The sequence below is a fragment of the Hemiscyllium ocellatum genome, chromosome 2 (genome assembly GCF_020745735.1).
Source record: "Hemiscyllium ocellatum isolate sHemOce1 chromosome 2, sHemOce1.pat.X.cur, whole genome shotgun sequence".
Taxonomy (NCBI): domain Eukaryota; kingdom Metazoa; phylum Chordata; class Chondrichthyes; order Orectolobiformes; family Hemiscylliidae; genus Hemiscyllium; species Hemiscyllium ocellatum.
Window position 1 is genome coordinate 27,511,929 of NC_083402.1, and position 22,578 is coordinate 27,534,506.

General features: G+C 40.2%; 1 protein-coding gene across 1 annotated transcript in view; it reads right to left on the reverse strand.

Annotated features, from left to right (window-relative positions):
- The window catches only part of dctd (dCMP deaminase), a 71,420-nt gene that overhangs the window by 38,490 nt on the left and 10,352 nt on the right, over positions 1 to 22,578 (reverse strand). Inside the window, exons 2-3 of the mRNA XM_060835119.1 lie at positions 14,049 to 14,157; positions 6,835 to 6,970 (exon numbers count right to left, since the gene is read on the reverse strand). Coding sequence (XP_060691102.1) covers positions 6,835 to 6,970; positions 14,049 to 14,157 — 245 coding nt within the window. The remainder of the gene's footprint in view (positions 1 to 6,834; positions 6,971 to 14,048; positions 14,158 to 22,578) is intronic.

Sequence of the window (22,578 nt, forward strand, 5' to 3'; positions counted from 1 at the left end):
GCGTGCGCACACATATGTGTGTGTACACATACGTGTGTGTCAGAAGCAGAGTGGGAAAGCTGTCAGACAGGGAACACAGGCCTTACTGAGCTCAACAGGACTCAGGGCTGCCTCAGAACCAGGGGATCCTAAAGTTTCAACCCACTAAATCTGAACCTCACTCTTGAAAACCCTGGGTTAATGGAAAACAGGAAAGACACCGGACCTTCCCCTCTGGGATATGGATTTAAACCTAGCCAGAGATCGCCGTCACCCTTGCTCGTACTCTGAGAAAACTACCTGTGACAAATTCAGTACTCTCAAATCAAACTGTCCCCAATTTGGCACCAATAACCATTTACAAAGGACCAGCAGACAAGAGGATTGATGGTGAAAATGGACAAGTGCCATAATTCTGAAGCATTCTTCAGAGTTGAGACCCATTCTGACAATAAAAGTAATTACTTTTATTTTAGTTTTGATCAAATGGCTGCGGTTATGTTTAAGTCTTCATAAAATTCAGATAAAGTACAACAAAAATGGCCGTACACTATATAAATAAGCATTTACATGGCCTGATTTATCGAGTCTTGTTTTATTAGATTGCACCACCAAAGCATATTAAAATGGCACAATTGATTTTATGAAATGGTTCAGGCTGAAGGGAAAGCTAAATTAATGGGCCACATGACATTTATGTCAGATATTCATTTTGCATCAGGTTCCCCTGGCTTTCCCATCGTATTCTTCAGTAACTGAACCAGCTGTCAATACATTTTCTGGAAGTGTCTTTGCAGAGAAGGTGTAAATAATTTAATCCTTTGAACTTCCTTTACTCTAAACCTTTTTGGCTGCCATTTCCCTTGAACCATATATCACTTGCAAGCAACTGAATTCCTGCCCTATAAAGGTAGTGAGGTGGTTATGTTATTTGACTGGCAATACAAAGATAGGGAATTAAAATTCCAAGGCATGTTATCCTCTTGAATAGGATTGGAGATAAAAGACTAACATACAAATGCAATTCCAAGTTGGGATAAACTGGGATGCACCTGTTCTTCCAAAGTACTGATTTAGGCAACACAGAAAAGTCTCTTCTGTCGAATGATTCAATGATTCTAAATATTCTCCAAATCTGGCAGTGCCAGTTCCTAGAAATAATTTTAAAATTGTAATTAATTCATGGGATGTGGGTGTCACTGGCTCTGCCAGCATTTATTAACCATCCATATTGCCTTTGAGCGGAGGATGGTGAGCTGCTAGTGGTGGTCATGGCTCAGATCTGAAACTTTTATTTTGATTATGGTTACTTGAAGACATTTTATTCCACTTTTAGTTGAGTCTTTTGTTCCCTGGTTGTAGTCAAGTATAGCTTTTGCTTTCCACATTCTAAACGGAATTTTTTTCTATCAAAACTTGTTTTGCAGAAAAGTGTTGGTCTTTTGAGAACCTGAGAGATTTCAGCCCGTAGCTAACAGCCTTCAGCTGTCAAGGCACAAAGGCTAGAATCCCCACCCTCCTATAAACACCTCCAACTATTCACCTCACTCTCTTGCTTTAAGACATTAAAAACATAGTTCTTTGATCAAGCTTTTGATCACCTGCCCTTATGCTTCCTTCCTTGCCTCCTCACTAGTTTTTCATCTGATTATTCCCCTGTAAAGTCACATTATCACATACATACACCAATGGACTTGGAAAAGAGAGGATACACAAAAAATACTGCTAATATTTAGATATAAAAATATTCTTGAATGCATGTTCATGGCTATTCAGATTGGAAGGTCCCAAGATCTCCTATTACTGACCATAATCAAGGAGACTGTGAAGTGTTTGCATATGAAGCATAGCTGAGAACAATCAGATTCAGACTTGATATCTCTCCTTTTCAGATGGTCTTAACAATTACTTTTGACGTTACTCCAACACCATCAAGATACCAAGAAATACCACAATAGAAAATGCTCAGGGTATGATACCTTAACTTTGCAGAGTAACGAATAGACAGCAGTGAACAAAAGGACAGGACAAGATATGACAAAGCAAGACTAACCAAGGGAGCAGTGTTTAAAACGACAGCAAGACATCCACTCCAGGACCAAGGTGACACTGAACACAAACAATTTGCATTAACATAGAGTCCTTACTATGTTGAAAGGTTAGGAGATGCTTCATAAGAAGATGATCAATTAAAATTTCACTTCAAATCATACAAAAAGACATTCTATGAAATGACTGAAAGCTTTGATTAGAAGTATGTTTTAAGAAGTGCCCTAAAGGAGGAATGTGTAGAAAGGTTTAAAGGAGTTCCACAGTTTAGCATGAAAACAAGAAAATCCTCAAAGCTCTATTATATTTTAAAAATTACACTCTTCTGACAGAGCAGCCTGTCGCTTGGGAGAACACCACAATTCAAATACAAAAATAATACTCCAAGCTTTTTCTTTGAAAGCACACAGTCATTTTCCAAGACATGCATCTTCTATTACATCAAGAACACAGCATACATAATATTTAATTCTGTAATGCACCATTTCATGTATTTAGCTTCATTTATTCTGGTTTTTGGCATTATATCAATAAAAGGCCAATTTTGGGAATATGCCAATGTTTACCTTGGCTTTACATTAAACTTACCTGTGGGGCAGTTTTCATGCTAGATCAATTGAGTTCAAGGAGGCAACAGAACTATAGTCACATCCAGTGCACAGACAGCCCACTGAGACTCTCCCCTGAAATTATACCAGCTTGTTCCACTCAAACCAAATTGTGGTTTTGAATTCTAAGTTCAGAACGGATGTGTGCGCCCAAACTGTGCTTACAAAATCCAAAACAATGTATGTACTGTTAGATGGCATTCTACAACAGGACAACCTTTGCCAAACAATCCAGACTATGGTATTAGCTACTAATAACCAATATAAGATAATCAGTCGACCTCATGATATGGTTTACTTACACTTATTATAAGTGAGTTCATGTGTTAGGACCCACTTTCTGCAAAAGGAATACATTCGAACCTTGAGCCTTTTGTGAATTACATAGGTGTATGGGGAAATCCATAGAACCCCAGTGCTGCCACTATAGCAAAGTCTTGAGCAGCATCAGCTTTCCAACCAATTTGGACCCTTTTCTCCTGCAAACCCTTGTGATTACTTGAAAGCGGCATTATGATGCTTGTCATAGAGTCGAAGAATCATAGAGATGTACAGCACAGAGACAGACCCTTCGGTCCAACTCGTCCATGACGACCAGATATCTCAATCCAATCTAGTCCCAACTGCCAGCACCTGGCCCATATCCCTCCAAACCCTTCCTATTCATATACCCTTCCAGATGCCTTTTAAATGTTGCAATTGTACCAGCCTCCACCACGCCCTCTGGCAGCTCATTCCATACACCTACCACCCTCTGCGTGAAAAAGTTGCCCCTTAGGTCTCTTTTATATCTTTCCCCTCTCACCCTATATCTATGCCTTCTACTTCTGAACTCCCCCACCCAAGGGAAAAGACTTTGCCTATTTACTCTATCCATGCCCCTCATAATTTTATAAACCTCGGTAATGTCATCCTTCAGCCTCCGATATTCCAGGGAAAACAGCCCCAGCATATTCAACCTCTCCCTATAGCCCAAATCCACCAACCCTGGCATCATCCTTCCAAATCTTTTCTGAATTCTTTCAAGTTTCACAACATCTTTCCAAGAAGGAGACCAGAATTGCACACAATATTCCAACAGTGGCTTAACCAATGTCCTGTACAGCCGCAACAACACCTCCCAACTCTTGTACTCAATACTCTGACCAATAAAGGAGTGTCCAAATGCCTTCTTCACTATCCTATCTACCTGCGACTACACTTTCAAGGAGCTATGAACCTGCGCTACAAGGTCTCTTTGTTCAGCAACACTCCCTAGGACTTTACCATTAAGTCCTGCTAAGATTTGCTTTCCCAAAATGCAGCACCTCGCATTCACTTGGATTACACTCCACCTGCCACTTCTCAGCCTATTGGCCCATCTGATCAAGATCCCGTTGTAATCTGAGGTAACCTTCTTCGCTGTCCACTACACCTCCAATTTTGGTGTCATCAGCAAACTTACTAACTGTACCTCTTATGCTCACATCCAAATCATTTATATACATGATGAAAAGTAGAGGACGCAGCACATTCTTGTCAAACTCCACTAACCACAGGTCTCCAGTCTGAAAAACAACCCTCCATCACCACCCTCTGTCTTCTACCTTTGAGCCAGTTCTGTATCCAAATGACAAGTTCTCCCTGTATTCCATGAGATCTAACCTTGCTCACCAGTCTCCCACGGGGAACCTTGCCGAATGCCTTATTGAAGTCCATATAGATCATATCTATTGCTCTGCCCTCATCAATCCTCTTTGTTACTTTTCAAAAAAAACTCAAGTTTGTGAGACATGATTTCCCATGCATAAAGCCATGTTGACTATCCCTAATCAGTCCTTGCCTTTCCAAATACATGTACATCCTGTCCCTCAGGATTCCCTCCAACAACTTGCCCACCACCGACGTCAAGCTCACTGGTGTATCGTTCCCTGTCTTGTCCTCACCATCCTTCTTAAACAGTGGCACCATGTTAGCCAACCTCCAGTCTTCCAGCACCTCACCTGTGACTATCAATGATACAAATATCTCAGCAAGTGGCCCAGCAATCACTTCCCTAGCTTCCCACAGAGTTCTATGGTACACCTGATCAGGTCCTGGGGATTTATCCACTTTTATGCATTTCAAGACATCCAGTACTTCCTCCTCTGTAATATGGACATTTTTCAAGATGTCACCATCTACTTCCCTTCCATGTCCTTTTCCACAATAAATACGGATGCAAAATACTCGTTTAGTATCTCTCCAATCTCGTGCAGTTCCACACATAGGCCACCTTGCTGATCTTTGAGGGGCTCTATTCTCTCCCTAGTTACCATTTTGTCCTTAATGTATTTGTAAAAACTCTTTGGATTCTCCTTAACTCTATTTGTCAAAGCTATCTCATGTGCTCTTTTTTCCCTCCTGCTTTCTCTCTTAAATATACTCCTTCTGCCTTTATACTCTAAGGATTCACTCAATTTACCTTTTCTATACCTGACATATGCTTCCTTTTTTTTTTCTTAACTAATCCCTCAATTTCTTTAGTCATCCAGCATTCCCTATACCTATCAGCCTTTCCTTTCACCATTACAGGAATATACTTTCTCTGGATTCTGTTATCTCATTTCTGAAGGCTTCCCATTTTCCAGCCATCCCTTTACCTGCGAACATCTGCCTCCAGTCAGCTTTTGAAAGTTCTTGCCTAATACAGTCAAAATTGGCCTTTCCCCAATTTAGAACTTCAACTTTTAGATCAGGTCTGGCCTTTTTCATCACTATTATAAAACTAATAGAATTACGGTCGCCCTGATAAATGAAAGACAAAAAGCTGCCACAACAGATCTTATCTTTGAGCAATATTAAAATTTTGTACGTCCAAGCAATTATTTACATACAGCACTGTTATACTTACCTAGTTCACCCTTGAACCCTACACAAAAAGCTGGATTTTCACCAACTGGTAAGACCCTGCGGAACTCTATAACATAAAAGGTGAAACCTTGATGTACTACTGGGGCAAGGCATGACCCACACAAGTGGGAACCCAAATTTAGTAGGGCCATCTGAAGTTAGTGCTGAGTTCAGACAGACCCCATGTTAGAGATTGCAATTATTGGTGTAGATGCAGGTGCTCTTGAAGAAGTGACAAATTTGTACAACTGTCCTGATCTGATGTTTCTGATTGACGAAACTTTAAATGTGATAAAACAGAGGATATAACTATCAATGAGAGTTTCAAAAACTCTCTGCTTTAACCAACAGCCTTCTGTTATTAGTTAGGGGAAAAAATAATGTTGTTCTTTGTTAATATTTCCCTAAATATTATTAGTTGCGTTCATGTTCAACACAGTTTTAAAAGCTAGAATTATAGAGCGTTCTTTGCATTCATAGGACGATCTAAAGTTTAAAGAGGCTATTTAAGAATTCAGTATCTTTGATGTGGGATCTGAACTGAAGTTTGTTTTTATAAGAGATTTAGAAGAGGTAATTTAAAAAGATGATTTAAATGCTGCGAGTAGATTTCATGAATTGAGCTTTTCTCCCATTACCATCACAGATGTACAAGATTGTCATCTCCATGATCACTTACTCCACTGTATACATAGCCCAAATTCTGGGGCATGGTGAAATGAAAAAACAGACCGATGAGTACTACGAAGGGACACAGGAAATTAGCAGAGGCATTGAACTGGTATAAGGAAGTAGCAAAATCAATGAGTGTGTAAAGTCAGGGCTGGACAGCTGAACAGTTTTTAAAGCAACCAGGTCAATATCCTCTTGAACGGATGGGTCTTTTGAGCAGCTGGCTTCAGCATCACCAAAACACACACTCCCACAGCAGAGTGGACTTAATGGGAGACCTTTTTCCAAGGCAGATTTGCAAAGTCAGGACATCTCCTGACTCATGCGACACACCCCAGCACTACAGATATGGCCTCCGATGCTTGAATATAACTATTTGTACAACAGACCTTTTAACACCATCTAACTTCAGGACAAGCGTCAGAAGGTTGATTCTCCTGCTCCTCAGATGCTGCCCGAACTGCTGTGCTTTTCCAGCACCACACTCTTCGACTCTGATCTCCAACATCTGCAGTGCTCACTTTCTCTCAGAAGATTAGTCAAATCCTGCAGTCATTTATCAGCCCCAATTCTTTCTTCAACACTCATCAGTATTTGGATTATTAAGTGGTACATTACTTCACATAATTGTTAAAACTGAGCAGTTGATTCTTACCATACATGTATTTTGTATCCAATTTATCTGAGGCCGTTCTTGCCCAAGGTAAAATATCATCGCTGCATCCATTTGGCATTCCATTATATCCTATACCGACTATCTTGTTTTCAGGGTTCACGATGCAAGCACCAACCTGTGTTTGAATCAAATATTGATCATGATTTACAGTGGAACAACGTTTCCTGGATTTAATGTGATCTACATTTCACATGCACTACAGCTTTGCTAGTGATTTAATAAACCAGTCTGTTCACGTAACATTTATAATGCTATATTAAGAACAGTATTTATTAGCATTCAGTAAAACAATCTTTTCTTTCCCTGACAATAACATACTTTAATAAAAGTGAATGATGAAACTAACCTCAGTAAAAGATAATCATGAAACTGATTAACCCAGCTTGTTCATTTACACATCCATGGAAAACATACCTGCTATCCCCATCATGTCTAGCCTACACATGACTCCAGAACAATGATACCAACTCTCAACTGCCTTCAGAAATTGCCCTGCAAAGTTCAGTTCAAGGGCAATTAGGGACAGGCAAGAAATACCAGTGATACACACACCCAATAAAGGAATACATCAATAAACACAAATCATTTCCTAGTAAAGTGGCTTTTTCAGGTTCACTCAAGAGTCCTGTTAGTGTGGGAGTTGCAAAATTTTGACCCAGCACTGAAGAATCAGCAATATTGTTCTAAATCAGGACAGTATCTGGCTTGAACTTTAGATAGTGATGTTCCAGTGTATCTGCTACCAGTATCCTGCAAGGTGGTAGGTGTAGTGGGTTTTGAAGATGCTGTCTAAGGATCTTGAAGGTGCTGTCTAAGGTGTGATCTAGCAGTGCATCTTGTAGATGATTACACACTGCTGAAATGTGCATTGGTCATAGAGTTATACAGCAGGGAAGCAGATCCTTCAGTCCAACTCTCCTTCCCCCTTACTGGTGCCAATATCCTATGAATTCAAACGCATTTCTCCCACAATCTTTCAGCCACTCATTTACCTCTTCAATCTTACAGAGCCTGTGCCAATTTGCTCTTGGCGCAGGTCATAATCCAGAGACTGCTACCTATTTGGTTCTGCTTTTTAGTTTAGCCCCTAGCTGTTCATATTCCCTCAGCTGAACCACTTTCCTCTCTTTGCCAATATCACTGCATGGATCACAACAACGGAATCTTTCAAACTCCCACTCTACAGTTCATCTGATATCCTGAACTCAGGCACCAGACAGGCATCACAGCCTTCAGAACTCTTACACCTGGCCACAGAGAACAGTGTTTACTCCCATGGTGATATTATCCCTCATCACTGTGGGGGCACGGTGGCACAGTGGTTAGCACTGCTGCCTCACAGCGCCAGAGATCCGGGTTCAATTCCCGCCTCAGGCGACTGACTGTGTGGAGTTTGCACGTTCTCCCTGTGTCTGCGTGGGTTTCCTCCGGGTCCTCCAGTTTCCTCCCACAGTCCAAAGATGTGCAGGTCAGGTGAATTGGTCATGCTGAATTGCCCGTAGTGTTAGGTAAGAGGTAAATGTAGGGGTATGGGTGGGTTGCGCTTCGGCGGGTCGGTGTGGACTTGTTGGGCCGAAGGGCCTGTTTCCACACTGTAAGTAATCTAATCTAATCTAAACAACTACATTTCTCTTTTTGCCTTTCTCTTGAATGGCTCTCTGTACCACAGTGTTATGTTTAGTTTGCTTATCCCACCTACAGCCCCTGTTCTCATCCACACAGGGAGAAAGAATCTCAAACCCGTTAGACAAGCTCAAGGGCTGAGACTCTTTCAGCATGACTTCCTGGATCCCTCTACCTACCTTATTCATAATCAAACCTTTCTGGTCATGACCAATTCTGAGGTGGTTAATCCAAGAGGTGCAATGGCCTTGTGAAACACAACATCCAGGTAACAAGTCCCCTCCCTGATGTGTCACAGCTCAAAGCTCATCAGCTCTGAGCTGGAGCTCCTCAAACAACCAACACACTTGCTACAGATGTGATCACTATGAAACACAATGGGGTCCACCAGCTACCGCTTCATGCAATTACAATACATCACCTGGCCCAACATTTCTATTTTATTTATTTAGTTCTTAATTTAATTTTTTAAAAATATGCATGGTCTTTCAGTTTGTAGCCTATAAATATTTCCCTTATTTACCTTCAATTGAAAGTAATCTATAGTAGATAGTCAAACTAGTAGCTATCACCAAACAATGAACTTATAGTTTAGCTGTGAAGTCACCCTTGCTGGGCCCTTGATCCTGAGCTTAAAAACTTAAAAAATAACCTTACAAACTATGAGCCAAAAAAAAAAGCAAGAAGCACCTTGTCCCCACTGCACCAAATTCCCCGAACTATATATTCACTTGGGTTATGGCTCACTCCCAATGTGATCGCTCCTTCCTGACCATACAAAGCTTCCCACACACAATAGTATTTAATTTCTCTTTTAAAGATGTTATGAACACATTTTTTTTTAAATGTACAGTATAGTCACTCCAGCGTTCCTGAATTGGATAGAATGGTAACTAATGGGACAGCCCAATTAGAATAAAAGATAATAATAGGAAAATTCCTACAACATTGAATGGCACCAATTCATTTTGGTGTAATCAAATGGAAGTGAAAGGAAACTGTAGATAAAATGAATTACTGACAGCTTTCTCCTGGAGATATGAGTGTCCATACCCATGAAGTTTTGATCTTTCAAAAGATCACCTGAAAGTCAAGAATTCATGGCGTCATTTTTGAGGAACATTGCAACCTTGCAGAAGTGGTTGTTACACTTCAAGTAACTTGAGGCAATGAGAGTCAAAATGCCTGAAGAACAGGTCTCAGATATATGTATCTACTTGATAAAATGGTTATTGTTTCTGAAAGGCAAGAAAACATATTTTAAATGATAAAGCATTGACACATAACCCAGAGAAAACGAATTTAAACAAATCATAGTGGTACTGATGAGAGGTGGTAAACATTATAGTAAAATCAATTTTGGGTTGGCAAAATATCAGGCTAAGGGGGAAATAAAATATAACAAGATGGGCACAGATGAAGGAAGAACTGGAGAATCTTTTAAGTCCACATAAAACATATTGTTGCAATTGTTTGTACTGTGATGAGCTAAGAACGTGCGTGGATATAACATCAGACCCTTTAGTTATGTTTGTTGGCTTTATGTTCAGTTGATTACCAAAGTTTATATGTTAACAATTCTAATAGCATATTATCTGTTATATAAAAGTACAAGTAACTGAACTTGTACTTGAGAAAACACTAGGTAATAGACCAATGCCATAAATTGAGAGTCCATTAATATTGATTGTCTGACTCAATGCCTTTACAAACCCAAGGTGGGTGCCTGCCAGTGTTAGCGGAGCACGTAGGGCTGCTTTGTCCTGGATGGTGTTGAGCTGGATTGTTGGCCCATGAAGTACAGTTTATTTCATTCCACTCTGGATTTGCAAACATTTTGAGAGTCAGGAGTCAAGTTACTTTCTAGCCTCAGGTCTGTTCTTGTGGCCTCATTATTTATTTGGTTAGTCCAATTCAGTTTCTGGTTAAAAGCAGCCCTCAACAAGTGGCTCATGGAGGATTCAGTAACGGCAACGTCATTATCAAGAGACAATGTTTAGATTTTCTGATGTTGAAGATAATTACTGTCTGGAACTTGTGTGACACAAATGTTATTTGCCATTTATCAGCCCAGATCTGAATATTCTCCAAGCCTTGTTACATTTGAACATTCAATGCTTCAGTATTTGAGGAGCCTCAAATTGTGCTGAGCATTATGCAACCATCAGCAAACAGCTCCACTTCTGACCTTGTAACAGAAGGGCAATCATTGATGAAGCAGCTAAAGGTAGCTGGGCCTACGTTTACCAACTGCCTTGTGGAACTCCTGCAGTGATATGCTGGGGATGAGAGGACTGACCTCTAACCCTTGGAGATTTGGTGCAGATATGATGCGCTGAATAAGCTCCTTATGCTCCATAATTCTTAAATGACTAATTGTACCACAATACTGCTGATGCCATTTTCGTTCAAATGAGTCATTGATAACAAAGGACAAATTTCTGGAGTTCAGCTCTTCTGTCCACATTTGAAAGACACTACACTGAAGTGAGGAGCTGGCTGGCACTGGTAGAACCCAAAATGAGCATTAGTGAAGTGGATTTTGCCAAGCAACTGCTGTTTGATTGTATTGTTGTTGACTTGACTAATAATCAGAAGTAAAATGATTGGTATTCAAAGACGCCCAGGTCTCATTGCCCCTCCCACTTCCCAATCTTCACTATTCATATAATCTACCTGCCTGTTTTTGCCACCAAAGTGAAAACCTCACATTTATCCATATTACACTTCACCTGCTTTGCATTTACCAACTCTCTCAACTTGTCCATATCCTCCTCTCACCCAGCTTTGTGCCATCTGCAAACTTGGAGATACTGCATTTACTTCACTCATTTAAATGTGGATACTATGTCCAAATGCTGATCCCTGAAGTATCTCACTCGTCACTATGGGCCATTTGGAAAATGAAACATTTATTCTTACTCTTTGTTTCCTTTCTGCCAACCAGATCTTCCTCTGTCAGATCACTATCCCCAAACCCATGCACTTTAATTTTACATGTTGATCCTTTAGTTGAAACCACATCAAAAGCTTCTGAAAGTCCAAGTAAACTACACCCACTAGCTCCCCCTTATCATCATCTTTACTACTTTCTTTCCCAAATAATTCCAATAGATTTGTTGAGCATGATTTTAAATCCATACTGACTCTATCCATTTCTGTACTGGGACTTTTCCTGCATTTTTACAGTCAAACTGGAGGAACCCAATCCTGCAAGTAAAGTGCAGATATCATCTTTTTGTGGCCAAAGTGGATGATTCTCACCAGAAAATCCTTCCTCAGGTAAGGAAATGGCGATTCCCACCACTTTCACAACCTCTCTAGATGGGTCTTGCTAATTGTTGTTTTAAATAATGATTCCAGTTTCCTTAACTGCTTAACTATCTCACTATTTGCAGCTTTAATTACTGATTCCAGTTCTCTTAATACCTGTACCAAATAAATTCCACTCTTCATAGCTCAACAAGATGAATTCTAATCCTTAAACAGATTTTCCAGGATTATCCATGCCATCTGCAGTACTATTAATAATTCCCCCCGCTTTATGTTTGCTCCCCGACCCCAGAAGGGTCCTATTTTGCACGGTTTATTAAACTTTCCCTTTACTGCCGGTTTAAGTAATAAACCTCCTGCTTTTTTTTATAGCCTCTTAAATCTGTTCTTTTGTTACACTTATTTAGGTTTTTAAATTAGCCCTTCATTATTTTAGTTCCATCTTTGTAATGTCACAGAGTCTGCAATATCACTAAATTTCTTCCTGTGCTCTGATATTTCTTACTGTAGCCACATCTTGTGAAAGCCTGCTCGCTATGTTGGTGAGACTCCATCTGAACAGAAAAGTACTTACCACCAGGGATTTCAACAGCACTCATGAGGCTGTAACATCAGGTAGTTCCCAAGCCGAGCCTTGACTCAGGACTGCTCCCACAGAGTTTTCTGTATTCCTGCATTACATATGATGCAATCTGAAACCATCTGGAGGGGAGTACTGCTCCACCTTTCTAGTATCCCTAGCTCACATTCACTGCTGACTGTCCCTTACCAAGCAAAAATATCATTGGTTATGTGAAGTAGAAAGGCTATAAATGAAAGTGGAAATCAGCAGAAATAAATCTGACAATCAACCAGAGACAAGTTATAGAATATGTGGGATTAAAAAAAGTGTTCTCAATGCTCAAAGCATTCAGAAGGTAGATCAACTGATACAAAGACAGAAATTGCTGGGGAAACTCAACAGACCCACCAGCACCTATGCAGTGAAAGCAATGTTAACATTTTGAGTCAAGTGACCTTTCTTCAATACTGATGATAGATGGTGTTAGTGGAAGGAACAGGATATGATTTAATTGCAATTGAGGAGATGTAACCACAGAGTGACTAAGATTAGAAAAATTAAAGGATATTCAACATTTAGGTAAGACAGGAGAAAATAAAATGACATGGGAAGTGCTGATGATAGGAGTCAAGATCTGTGTAATAAGAAAGGATCCAGACTGGAAGAACAGGACACAGAATCTGTTTGGAGGGGCAGTAAATATTGACAAGAATAGCTTATAGGCCACCAAACAGCTATGGCAATGGAATAAATCCATGATAATGCTGTAATCACGGGTGATTTCACTTTACATATGATGGATGAAGAATTCCTGGAATGTGTTCAAGATATTTTTGTCAAGCAGTATGTTAATCAACCAACTAATATAATCAACTTAGACCTTGTATTATACACTGATAATGGACTTATTCATTGGCTTGTTGCAGAAGAATTTCTGGGGAACAGAAAAGGAAAGAGTAGGGTTGCCATTCTTCCACAGGGCCATACTGTGCTCTTTCATTAGAAAGTGATGACTGATGGTGGTTTAACCAGAGGGCTACCATCCCTCAGACAAGGGAAGAGGTCGAGAAAGAGAGTAATTCATGGTGACCTCAGAATCAAACCCATGTTGTTGGCATCATTCTGCATTGCAAACCAGTCATCCAATCAACTGAGTTAATCCACCCCCTGTGGTATGACAGAATTTTCTATTTGCATGTTGCAGTTCCTATATTCCAAAATAGCTCTCTTGAGAGCCACAAATGAGATAATGTATCAGACAGTGTATTTTTTAACCACTCTTTCCCTCTCTTCATATACTCCTTAAAACTCCACCACTCTGACAAAATATTTGGTCACCTGCCTGAACATAGCTTTGTGTGGTTTGGAGTCAAATACTCTTTTTATAAGCATAAGTGTTAGGAGAAAACCCAAAACATAATGCAAAGAGATAGAACAGCAAGTACAACAATACATTAGATGCACAAAATGAACAAGAAAAGCAAGTCCAGAGGGGCAGTGACCAGAATAGTGATGATAAATCAGAGGTGACAGAGAGAAAGGGTGAGAGAAAAAGAAGGGTGCAAACAGACATGTGGGGAGATATGTCCAGGCAACAACCTTCAAGAGGTAAAAATAGTCATTGCTCAGAATTTGCCCAAGGACAACGAAACAAGCAAACAACTGAATCCCACATTGTGTGTGAATTGAGTACTGGTTTTGTGAGCAGTGGTTCCTTATACTCATTGACTCTTACCTGCGAGTTTGGGTCCTTGCTCCTCTGCGCAGACAAAAAAGCAACTGCCATAAAATACTCTGACCACTCAAGATAGTCCTCTCGTTTTTTGCATGATACTGCATCACCCCTGTATTAAAATTAAAGAGAATCTCATCATACAGGCATTATTTGCTCCACTGCTCTCATTTTATTTTGCATTAGTTGACACAACAGCCAATCTATCAAACAGGAATAAATCACAGGGAGCCTTGCACAGAATTCCTTCCATACAGTTGAGCAAAAGCATGGAATTGTAACACAGCCCCTAAAGTTCTGCAGACGATATAAAAGCTATGAAAATACAGCCAGAGATAAAACACAGGGAAAAAAATAACAAATGCTCAAAACTCTCAGCACATCAACAGAGAGAAAAATAATACATAATCTAAAAACACAGGTAGGGTCGGCTCATTTCAGCAGATGTTGAGATTTGGCTGAATTATACAGATGACTTCATTCACGTGTTATGGGAGTTCAGCTGTGAATGCAAACAGAATAAGCAGATTGATATAAAGATAAATGAATCTTCAAGTTACAGAAATTTGCACTTTATAAAAAAGGCAGGGAGGGGATGAGGAGGAAAAATCACAACTGGATTATACAAGGAAATAATGCTGTGGCAATTAAGTACCACAACCTTCAGATCCAGAAAATATGCTGGAATAGAACCTTGTACTGAGACTTAGTTTCAGCAGAGCCAAGCTTAAATTGAATCAGAAATAAAACTAAAAAAAAGTTGGCTTATCAGCATTAGGGAAATAAATGCCCAGTTTAGATTGCAGGTTTAGTGCTGAAGAGCTTTAATCCGTACAAGGTGAAAGAAGCTTTTACATTAATTCATTCTACTAAACCGCCTTCTTTGCTCAGATGTTGATTCACCTGCTGAGTCGGGCAGACAAAATCAGTTTTTAATTTATTTATATATATACTTTCCTCTCCTTCAGGGTAAACAGCAACTGTTAGTGAAACTGTCCTACTTTGGCTGAATTGTCAGGAGATTTTCTTTTTCAAAGAAATAAATTCTTAATTTCTGGGTTGGAAAATACATGGGCAAGCATGCAGAAGAGTGGGATTTCCTCTGATACGTAGACACAGTGACTGTAAGTATGGTATGCAAATACATATTGTGCAGCTGACATTGTTTTTTTTCCCCCTATGGATTCAATAAGCGGAATAGCCTCCTTGTTCCCTCATGGAGCTTTTTATGGCCAGCTGTTGATCCCTGCCTTGTAACCTGCTGGGCTGATTAATGTACAGCCTTGTAACTGTACCTGAAAGTTTAATGTATTTACAATGGCTCAAAGAAAAGCAACAATAAAAACACAATAAAAATTTGTATAGTGACTAACAAAATAATATGGGCCAGGAGCAGGAGAGTGGGACTAGTTTAACTTGGAATTATGTTCGGAATGCACTGGTTGGACCAAAGGGTTTGTTTTCGGACTGTATAACTCTATGACAAAAAGCTGAGAAAGAAGCAAGTTTTAAGATGAAAAGCGAGTTAGAGACACAGAAGGGTATATAAGGTGGGAATCCAGAGTGGTGGGGTAAAATCGCAGTTACCAGTGGTGAAGCAAGGAAAATCAGGGATGCTCAATGAGTTACAATTAGAGAGTGCAGATATCTCGGAGGATTGTAGGGTTGAAAGAGACTACAAAACTAGGGAGAGGAGATCACAGAGGGATTTGGAACCAAGATTGAGAATCCCATGATAAAGACATTCCTCCACAAGGAGCCAATGTAAGTTAGTGAGCAGAGGGCTTGCTGTAAGTTAGAATAGAGGCAATATGATTTTGGATGACCTCAAGTTACAATCAGATAGAATGTTGGAGACCAGAGAGGGATGCACCAGAATAGTAGAACCTAGAAGTAACAAACAGTAAGGGTTCCAGTTGATGAGCTGAAGCAGAGTCAAAGTCTGAATATTGATGGTGAAAATAAGTGATCTGAGTGATGTACAAATTGAAAATTAAAGCCTGAATTTTAGGGGAAGCAGTTAACAGGGCTTTTTTTTCTGGCATGTTATTGCAATCTTTATGAATTTATTATTGAGAACTGAACAGTATTTTTGGTCCTTACTTTTAACTGTATCACCATGGGCCAAGTCTGAAACTGAAAAGCTTCCTTAATTTCATAATTTTAAACATTCCCTACCTAATGTGCATGAAGACGAATTGAACCTTTCAATTTCACACTTCTGAAAAGGCACGAGAGACTAGCATTTCTCTGCCTTGGAGGTAGTACATTGTAGAGTCACTGGAGCGGTTCATGAGTGCGGTGGGGGCGGGGGGCTTTTCCTTCAATGAGAGGCTGAGTAAATTGTGGAGATCAGATTCAATATCTGTTCAAATGTCATACTCTGAAGTAAATGGAATCAACAGCCCTTTAAAAATTTTTAAAAAAAAGAAAACATGGTCTGTAGTTTCACTTAAAAGGTTAAAAATGGACATTTACTACTTGAGTGCATCAACTGATGGACCATCAGATGCAGCTTAGTTAAAAAACCATTAGGCATTTCTTTTTGCAATTTCAGTATATTCAATTGTTTGACAGTTGTATTTCAAAAGGGCCAAAACCACTTATCTCAGTAAGTGGGTTACTTGGCATTTTGACTGACAGCTTTAAGAGGTGATGAAAGGTCTTTGGAGTGGTAAGTTAATTTTCACTGCTCAGCAACTCCAACAGAAATGCCAGGAATAACACTAACCACTCGACATGACCTTCAATCGATCTGACCAAGGCTTTTGACTGAGTCAATCAAAATGAGTCTGTCAAAGATTGGCTGCCAAGTTAAATTCATCAACATCCTACATCTCCTCTGCAAGGAGATGTAAGTGACAGTTCTCACTAACGGTAAATCACAGAATCCTCTGGGGCCAAGACAGGAATATATCATCATCCCTACCCTTGCTGCCATCTTCATTTTCACCATTCTTCATCTTGTCAAGATGAAACTTCCCAGTGGTGTAGACATTGGCTATAGGATGGACAGAAAACTTTACAACCTAACTGGTTGAAATGCGAAGAAAACAATACTAATCTTGCTTACAAGAACTTCAGTATGTGAATGACAATGTTATCGCTCCATTTTTTGGAAGAGAATCTTCAAACCTCATTTAATGACTTTGCAGAAGCAAACTGAAGGACAGATCTTACTCCATCCTCAAGAAGATTCGAAGCCTTTGTCAACCCATCCCAGTCTATGTCTCCATTAAGATCAGCAGAGAAACCTTCCCGGACATGGAACATTCCGCTTAACTGGGAAGCTACCTCTCATCTAAGGCTGACATTGAATCAAAGACATCAAATCTGTAAGCACCATCTTTGGGCATCTAAAAATGAGTCTTTGATGTCTGTGACATCCATGCTGAAACCAAGAGCCTTGTGTATAACACAGTCATCCTCTGATTGTTCTACATGGCTCTGAAACTTGAACTACATATGAATTCCACCTTGGGAAGTACAATCTATATTGTGAGACAGATTCTACACATCAGTTGGGAGACAGATGTACTAATATCAGCATCCTTGAAACAGCTAACAGTACCAAGAGAGGTCATAATCATCTAAAACCAACTTGTGGCAATGTAAACTTCACATCTTTAATAACTTCATGGTTGAAAGAATCAGCTTTCTGGAATGACCTTTTACCCAAGATGAAAAGGACAAAGACATGTTGTTACACAGAGACTAAAAGCAATGAGCCATGTTTTGGCCAGATTACATAAAAAAACTGCTATGACACCTGCATGATAAACTGGATGGTTTATTGCTACAAAGGACATGGATTGGCCTGCATAATAATTTAAATGGTTAACTGCAGGAAAAGATGTGGTTTAAACAGACACCAAACCCAAAAGTATCAAGGAGCAGAGCAGCTACTTCTGATGAGAAGGCATGCTACAGACTTGAGCTCTCTGATGGTGTAATCAAAGTTGGTGACGAATAATTCTACTGAATCATCAATAATGTCACACCACAAACTTAAAGGTTAGAAAATTGTATAAGAATCCAACATTAGATCAAGTCAGGAGCAGAACTTTGAAGAAAAACAGTGCACAAGGATCAAACTCTGGAAACTTCTGGAGACATTGTTGGTGAAATGCTGGCCAGATTCCATCATTACTGCGTAAAAGCCAAGTTGGGTTGTGAGGCTTAACTTGCTTACTTGAGGAGTTTTACTTTGGTTGCTACATGCAATAAAGTTTCAATCATTATTTCAGTACTTGACTGTCTGTTGAGATTTCTTAAGAAATAGCTGAATTAAAGGTGATTTATCCAAGCAACTTACGTCCCTGGGTGGGCTTTTATAAGAAGTGACTTTTAAATTGTTCTGAAGTTGAACCTATCAGTCTTGTATTCTTGGAAATCCTGCCAGAGCCCAATTTACGAGGCAGCTGCCCCATGTGACAGCCAGGAATTCAAAATGTAACAAATTTTCAGATTTAAATCAGAACATTTAAATTTTTGTATTATTGAATTCAGCTTTGAAATCATGCCAGACAATCGATCTGAATGGGAGAGCTTGGTTAAGGAATATTTGAATAAGAAATGGATAGAGTTTTTGGAAGCTTGTGATGTTACAAGTCCCACTGCACTGAATCATTTGTCAGAGTCTGTTAGAAAGTCCAAGGGAAAAGTGCACACCCAAAGAGGACGGGCTGATGGGAATTTGTTGTTTTTGTAGAAAGTTGGTACGTGAAGTATACGTTAAAACAGAGAAATGCTGAGGTAAGTCAGTTGAAGTTTGAAAATGCAGAGCTAAAACAGAAACAATGCCCTCGAGACGGTCAGGAAAAGGCTATTTTCCAGTTGGAAATCACTGAGTTAAAGGGAAAGTTAAATCCTCAGAGATGGCCAATCAAGAGAAAATTGGCAATCTTCTCAATGTCTCAAATGATCAAAGTCAATTTGAGACATTGAACAGAAATACCAAAAAAAAGCATGGAGGCAGGTTTTGGAGTCAGATGTTAAGAAACTAGAGGGTGAATGTAAAGATTTCCAGACATCAACAAAGTACTGCATCAAACATAGCTTGAGGGGGATCCAAGATGGCGGCGACCCAGCAAGATTGAGTCCACAGTGCTCTACCCAAAACTTGGGCAAAGTGGGCTATCCACCCCCACCACACTCACTAAACCATTTATAATAGTTGTTAACCTTAAATAGTTACCTATTAGTACATTTAAATAGTCTAATACTAGCTGGAAAATGAGTAAAGGGAAGGGAACAGGCGGCTCTAAGAAAGCTGGGACCCCTCCCCCACCCTCTCCCTCTTCAGCTGCAACAAAGGTGTCTTCAGCTACTTCAGGAGATTTACCAATGAAGATGAGCTTTGAGGAGATGTTTGCCAGGTGGGAGGCGAAGATTGATGCTTTTATCGATGAGTCTCGGCAGAGCAGAGAAGCACCATCAGCCGAGCTGCAGAAGCAGGGCAGAGACATTCAGGAATTGGAGTGCCGAGTCAGAGAGGTGGAGTCGAAGGCCGCAGCCTCAGAGACTGCGATAAAATCGGCAGCCGACCACATCCGTTTTCTCGAGAATCGAGTCCAGAACCTAGAAAACCACATTGATGATCTCGAAAATCGATGTCGTAGAAAAAATATTCGGTCGTTGGGCCTGCCCGAGCAGGAAGAGGGAGGTCAGCTGACAGCATTCTTAGAGCATTGGCTGCCACAACTTTTAAATCTGCATAATGGATCAGGCCAGGTAAGGGTAGAATGGGCCTACCGGGTCACAGTACGTGGGCCCGGCTCAACCCAGCGCCCACGCCCGGTCCTGTTCCAGCTGCAGAGCTATAGGGAGAGGCAGATGCTCCTGGAAGCCTCAAGAAATCTGGGAAAAGATCCCCAAGCTATGACCCACAAAGGATCCAGGATCATGCTGTTCCAGGACTTCTCCCCAGCTTTGGTCCGAAAGAGGAAGGCATTCGATGAGGCGAAGAAGCGTTTAAGGGACTTAAATATTCAGTACTCCTTACGATATCCAGCGACGCTACGCCTTAGCCACAAAGGATCCATATATAACTTCGGATCACCGGAGAAGGCTAAGGAATTCTTGGACTCTCTTAAATAAACTGTATGAGATTGTGGACGCTGGTCTGCCTTTCCCATTATTTTGGTTTACATCCCTTCATCTTTTCTTATCTTTCCCCCTATGTGTGTATGTATATATATATATATATGTTGGGGCGTTTGGTTAATGTTGATGGGGAGAGGTGGTTACCTTATTCTATTTTACTTCTGTTTTTAGGAGCGGGGTTGTTTTTCTTTCCCCTGTTATTTTGTGGTATTATATTTAAGTATTACATGTTGAGATTGTAATCTTATAGTTATATATGGTATTAATATTCCCAAATATATTTAGATGTGGGTGGGGGTGGGGGTGGGGTGTTCACTGTTAACTCTAGCTTTATATTATATTTGAATTCTCCTCATTTTATTGAGGAACACCTGGGTCAAGGGTGGGGCACTGGTTGGAAGAGGGTAAGATGGACTGTGGGAGAGGAAGTGACGCTCCCTGGGAACAAGGGAGAAAATCTCCAATTCGGAATGTTTTATATCTTTTATACTTAGAAAGAGTTTTTTGTTATATTGTTTTGAGTGTATCAGAGAGTCTTTACTTTTGTAAATCTTGTATGCTCCATGCTCGGGATGTTCTAGATAGGGTTTCCCCTCCCGAGGGGTCTCGGATCTGCCCAGATGATTATGGCTGAACAGTCGGTTAAGTGGTGCACCTGGAATGTCAGGGGGAGTAATTCGCCAGTTAAAAGGAAGAAAATATTATCAAATCTTAAGAAGGAGAGAGTTGATATAGCTCTCCTACAGGAGACACACCTGTCAGATAAAGAACACTTAAAATTACGACAGGGCGGATTTGATCAGGCCTTTTTTTCCTCTTTTAATTCAAAAAGCAGGGGAGTCGTTATCCTTGTCCGGAAGAACGTCCCTTTGAAAATTCTAAATCAGATAAAAGACGAATCTGGACGATATATTTTGATTAAAGCCCTCATAAATGGAGAGGAATATGGGATCTAAAATGTATACTGCCCCCCGGCACACCCCTTTAAATTCATAACGGAAGCTTTTTCAAAACTGATGGCCTTTGGTGCCCGTCATACAATTATAGGGGGAGACTTTAATTGTATTATGGATCCGGAAATAGACAGGATTCCCAAGAGTGCCGCTGGAGTATCTCCCAGATCTAGACAACTGGCGGACCCGAATAAAGAATTAGGATTGGTAGATGTATGGAGATGTCTCCATCCACAGGGTAGAGATTTTTCTTTCTACCCTAATCCACATAAATGTCACACAAGAATTGATATGTTTTTTGCCCCATCGATTTTTCTAAATTCTATAGCAACCTGTAAAATAGGTACTATAGCAATCTCTGACCATGCCGCTGTATACATGGAAACTAAGGTAAAGAACAATGGGACATCCGCTCGGCATTGGCGTATGGACCCCTTCCTGATAAAAGGTAGCAAATTTTTTAAGTACTTCTCCCAAGAACTTAAAACTTTTTTAGAAATTAATACTGGTACGGCTAGCAATCCGTCAATGATGTGGGAGACCATCAAAGCTTATGCACGAGGTTTGATCATCTCCTATTCAGCGACCCAGAGGAAAATGAAGGGAGAGCAACAGCGTCTGCTCGAAGCTCGCCTAAAAGCAGCCGAAACAGCATACGCTGATAGACCTTCTAACACAAAATTGCAGAGGATTACAGCTCTTAGGACAGCTTTAAACACCACGCTTACTCAAACGGCTAAAAGGGAAATATTACTTGCGAAACAAAGATTATATGAATATGGCGACAAACCGGGTAGATACTTAGCATTTCTTGCAAAGAAAAAGAAAGCCCCTCAAACTATTCCGACCATCAAGGAAAGTACAGGTACCCTGACTCATGATCATAAAAAGATCAATGCGACCTTTAAAGAATTTTATTCTGAACTATATAGATCGCAGGATTGTGAAGATAGGATTAGGAGGATGCAGTCATTTTTTAAAAATTTGACCTACCCGGGCCTGACTCCGGAACAGGTGTCGGCCCTAAATACCCCTTTAACAGTCCAAGAAATACTTGAGGCAATTAGGCAACTTCAGAGCGGAAAAGCACCGGGCCCGGATGGTTTTCAAGCTGAATTCTATAAAGAATTTACAGGAATATTGGTTGACCCACTTATGGATATGTATAATTTTGCGCATAGTCAGGTCTGTCTCCCGCCCACGCTGAAAGAAGCAAATATTTCTCTTATCCTCAAAAAAGGAAAAGACCCAGAAGATTGTGCATCTTACAGACCAATATCCTGACCAAATGTAGACTTTAAAATTCTCTCAAAAATGTTAGCACTAAGACTAGAAAGGGTACTGCCATATATTATAAAGGAGGACCAGACGGGATTTATTAAGGGCCGCAGATCATCCAATAATATCAGAAGGGTCTTGAATATGATCCAAGCCTGTCATCAGGGAAAGATACCAGGAGTAGTAATTTCATTGGA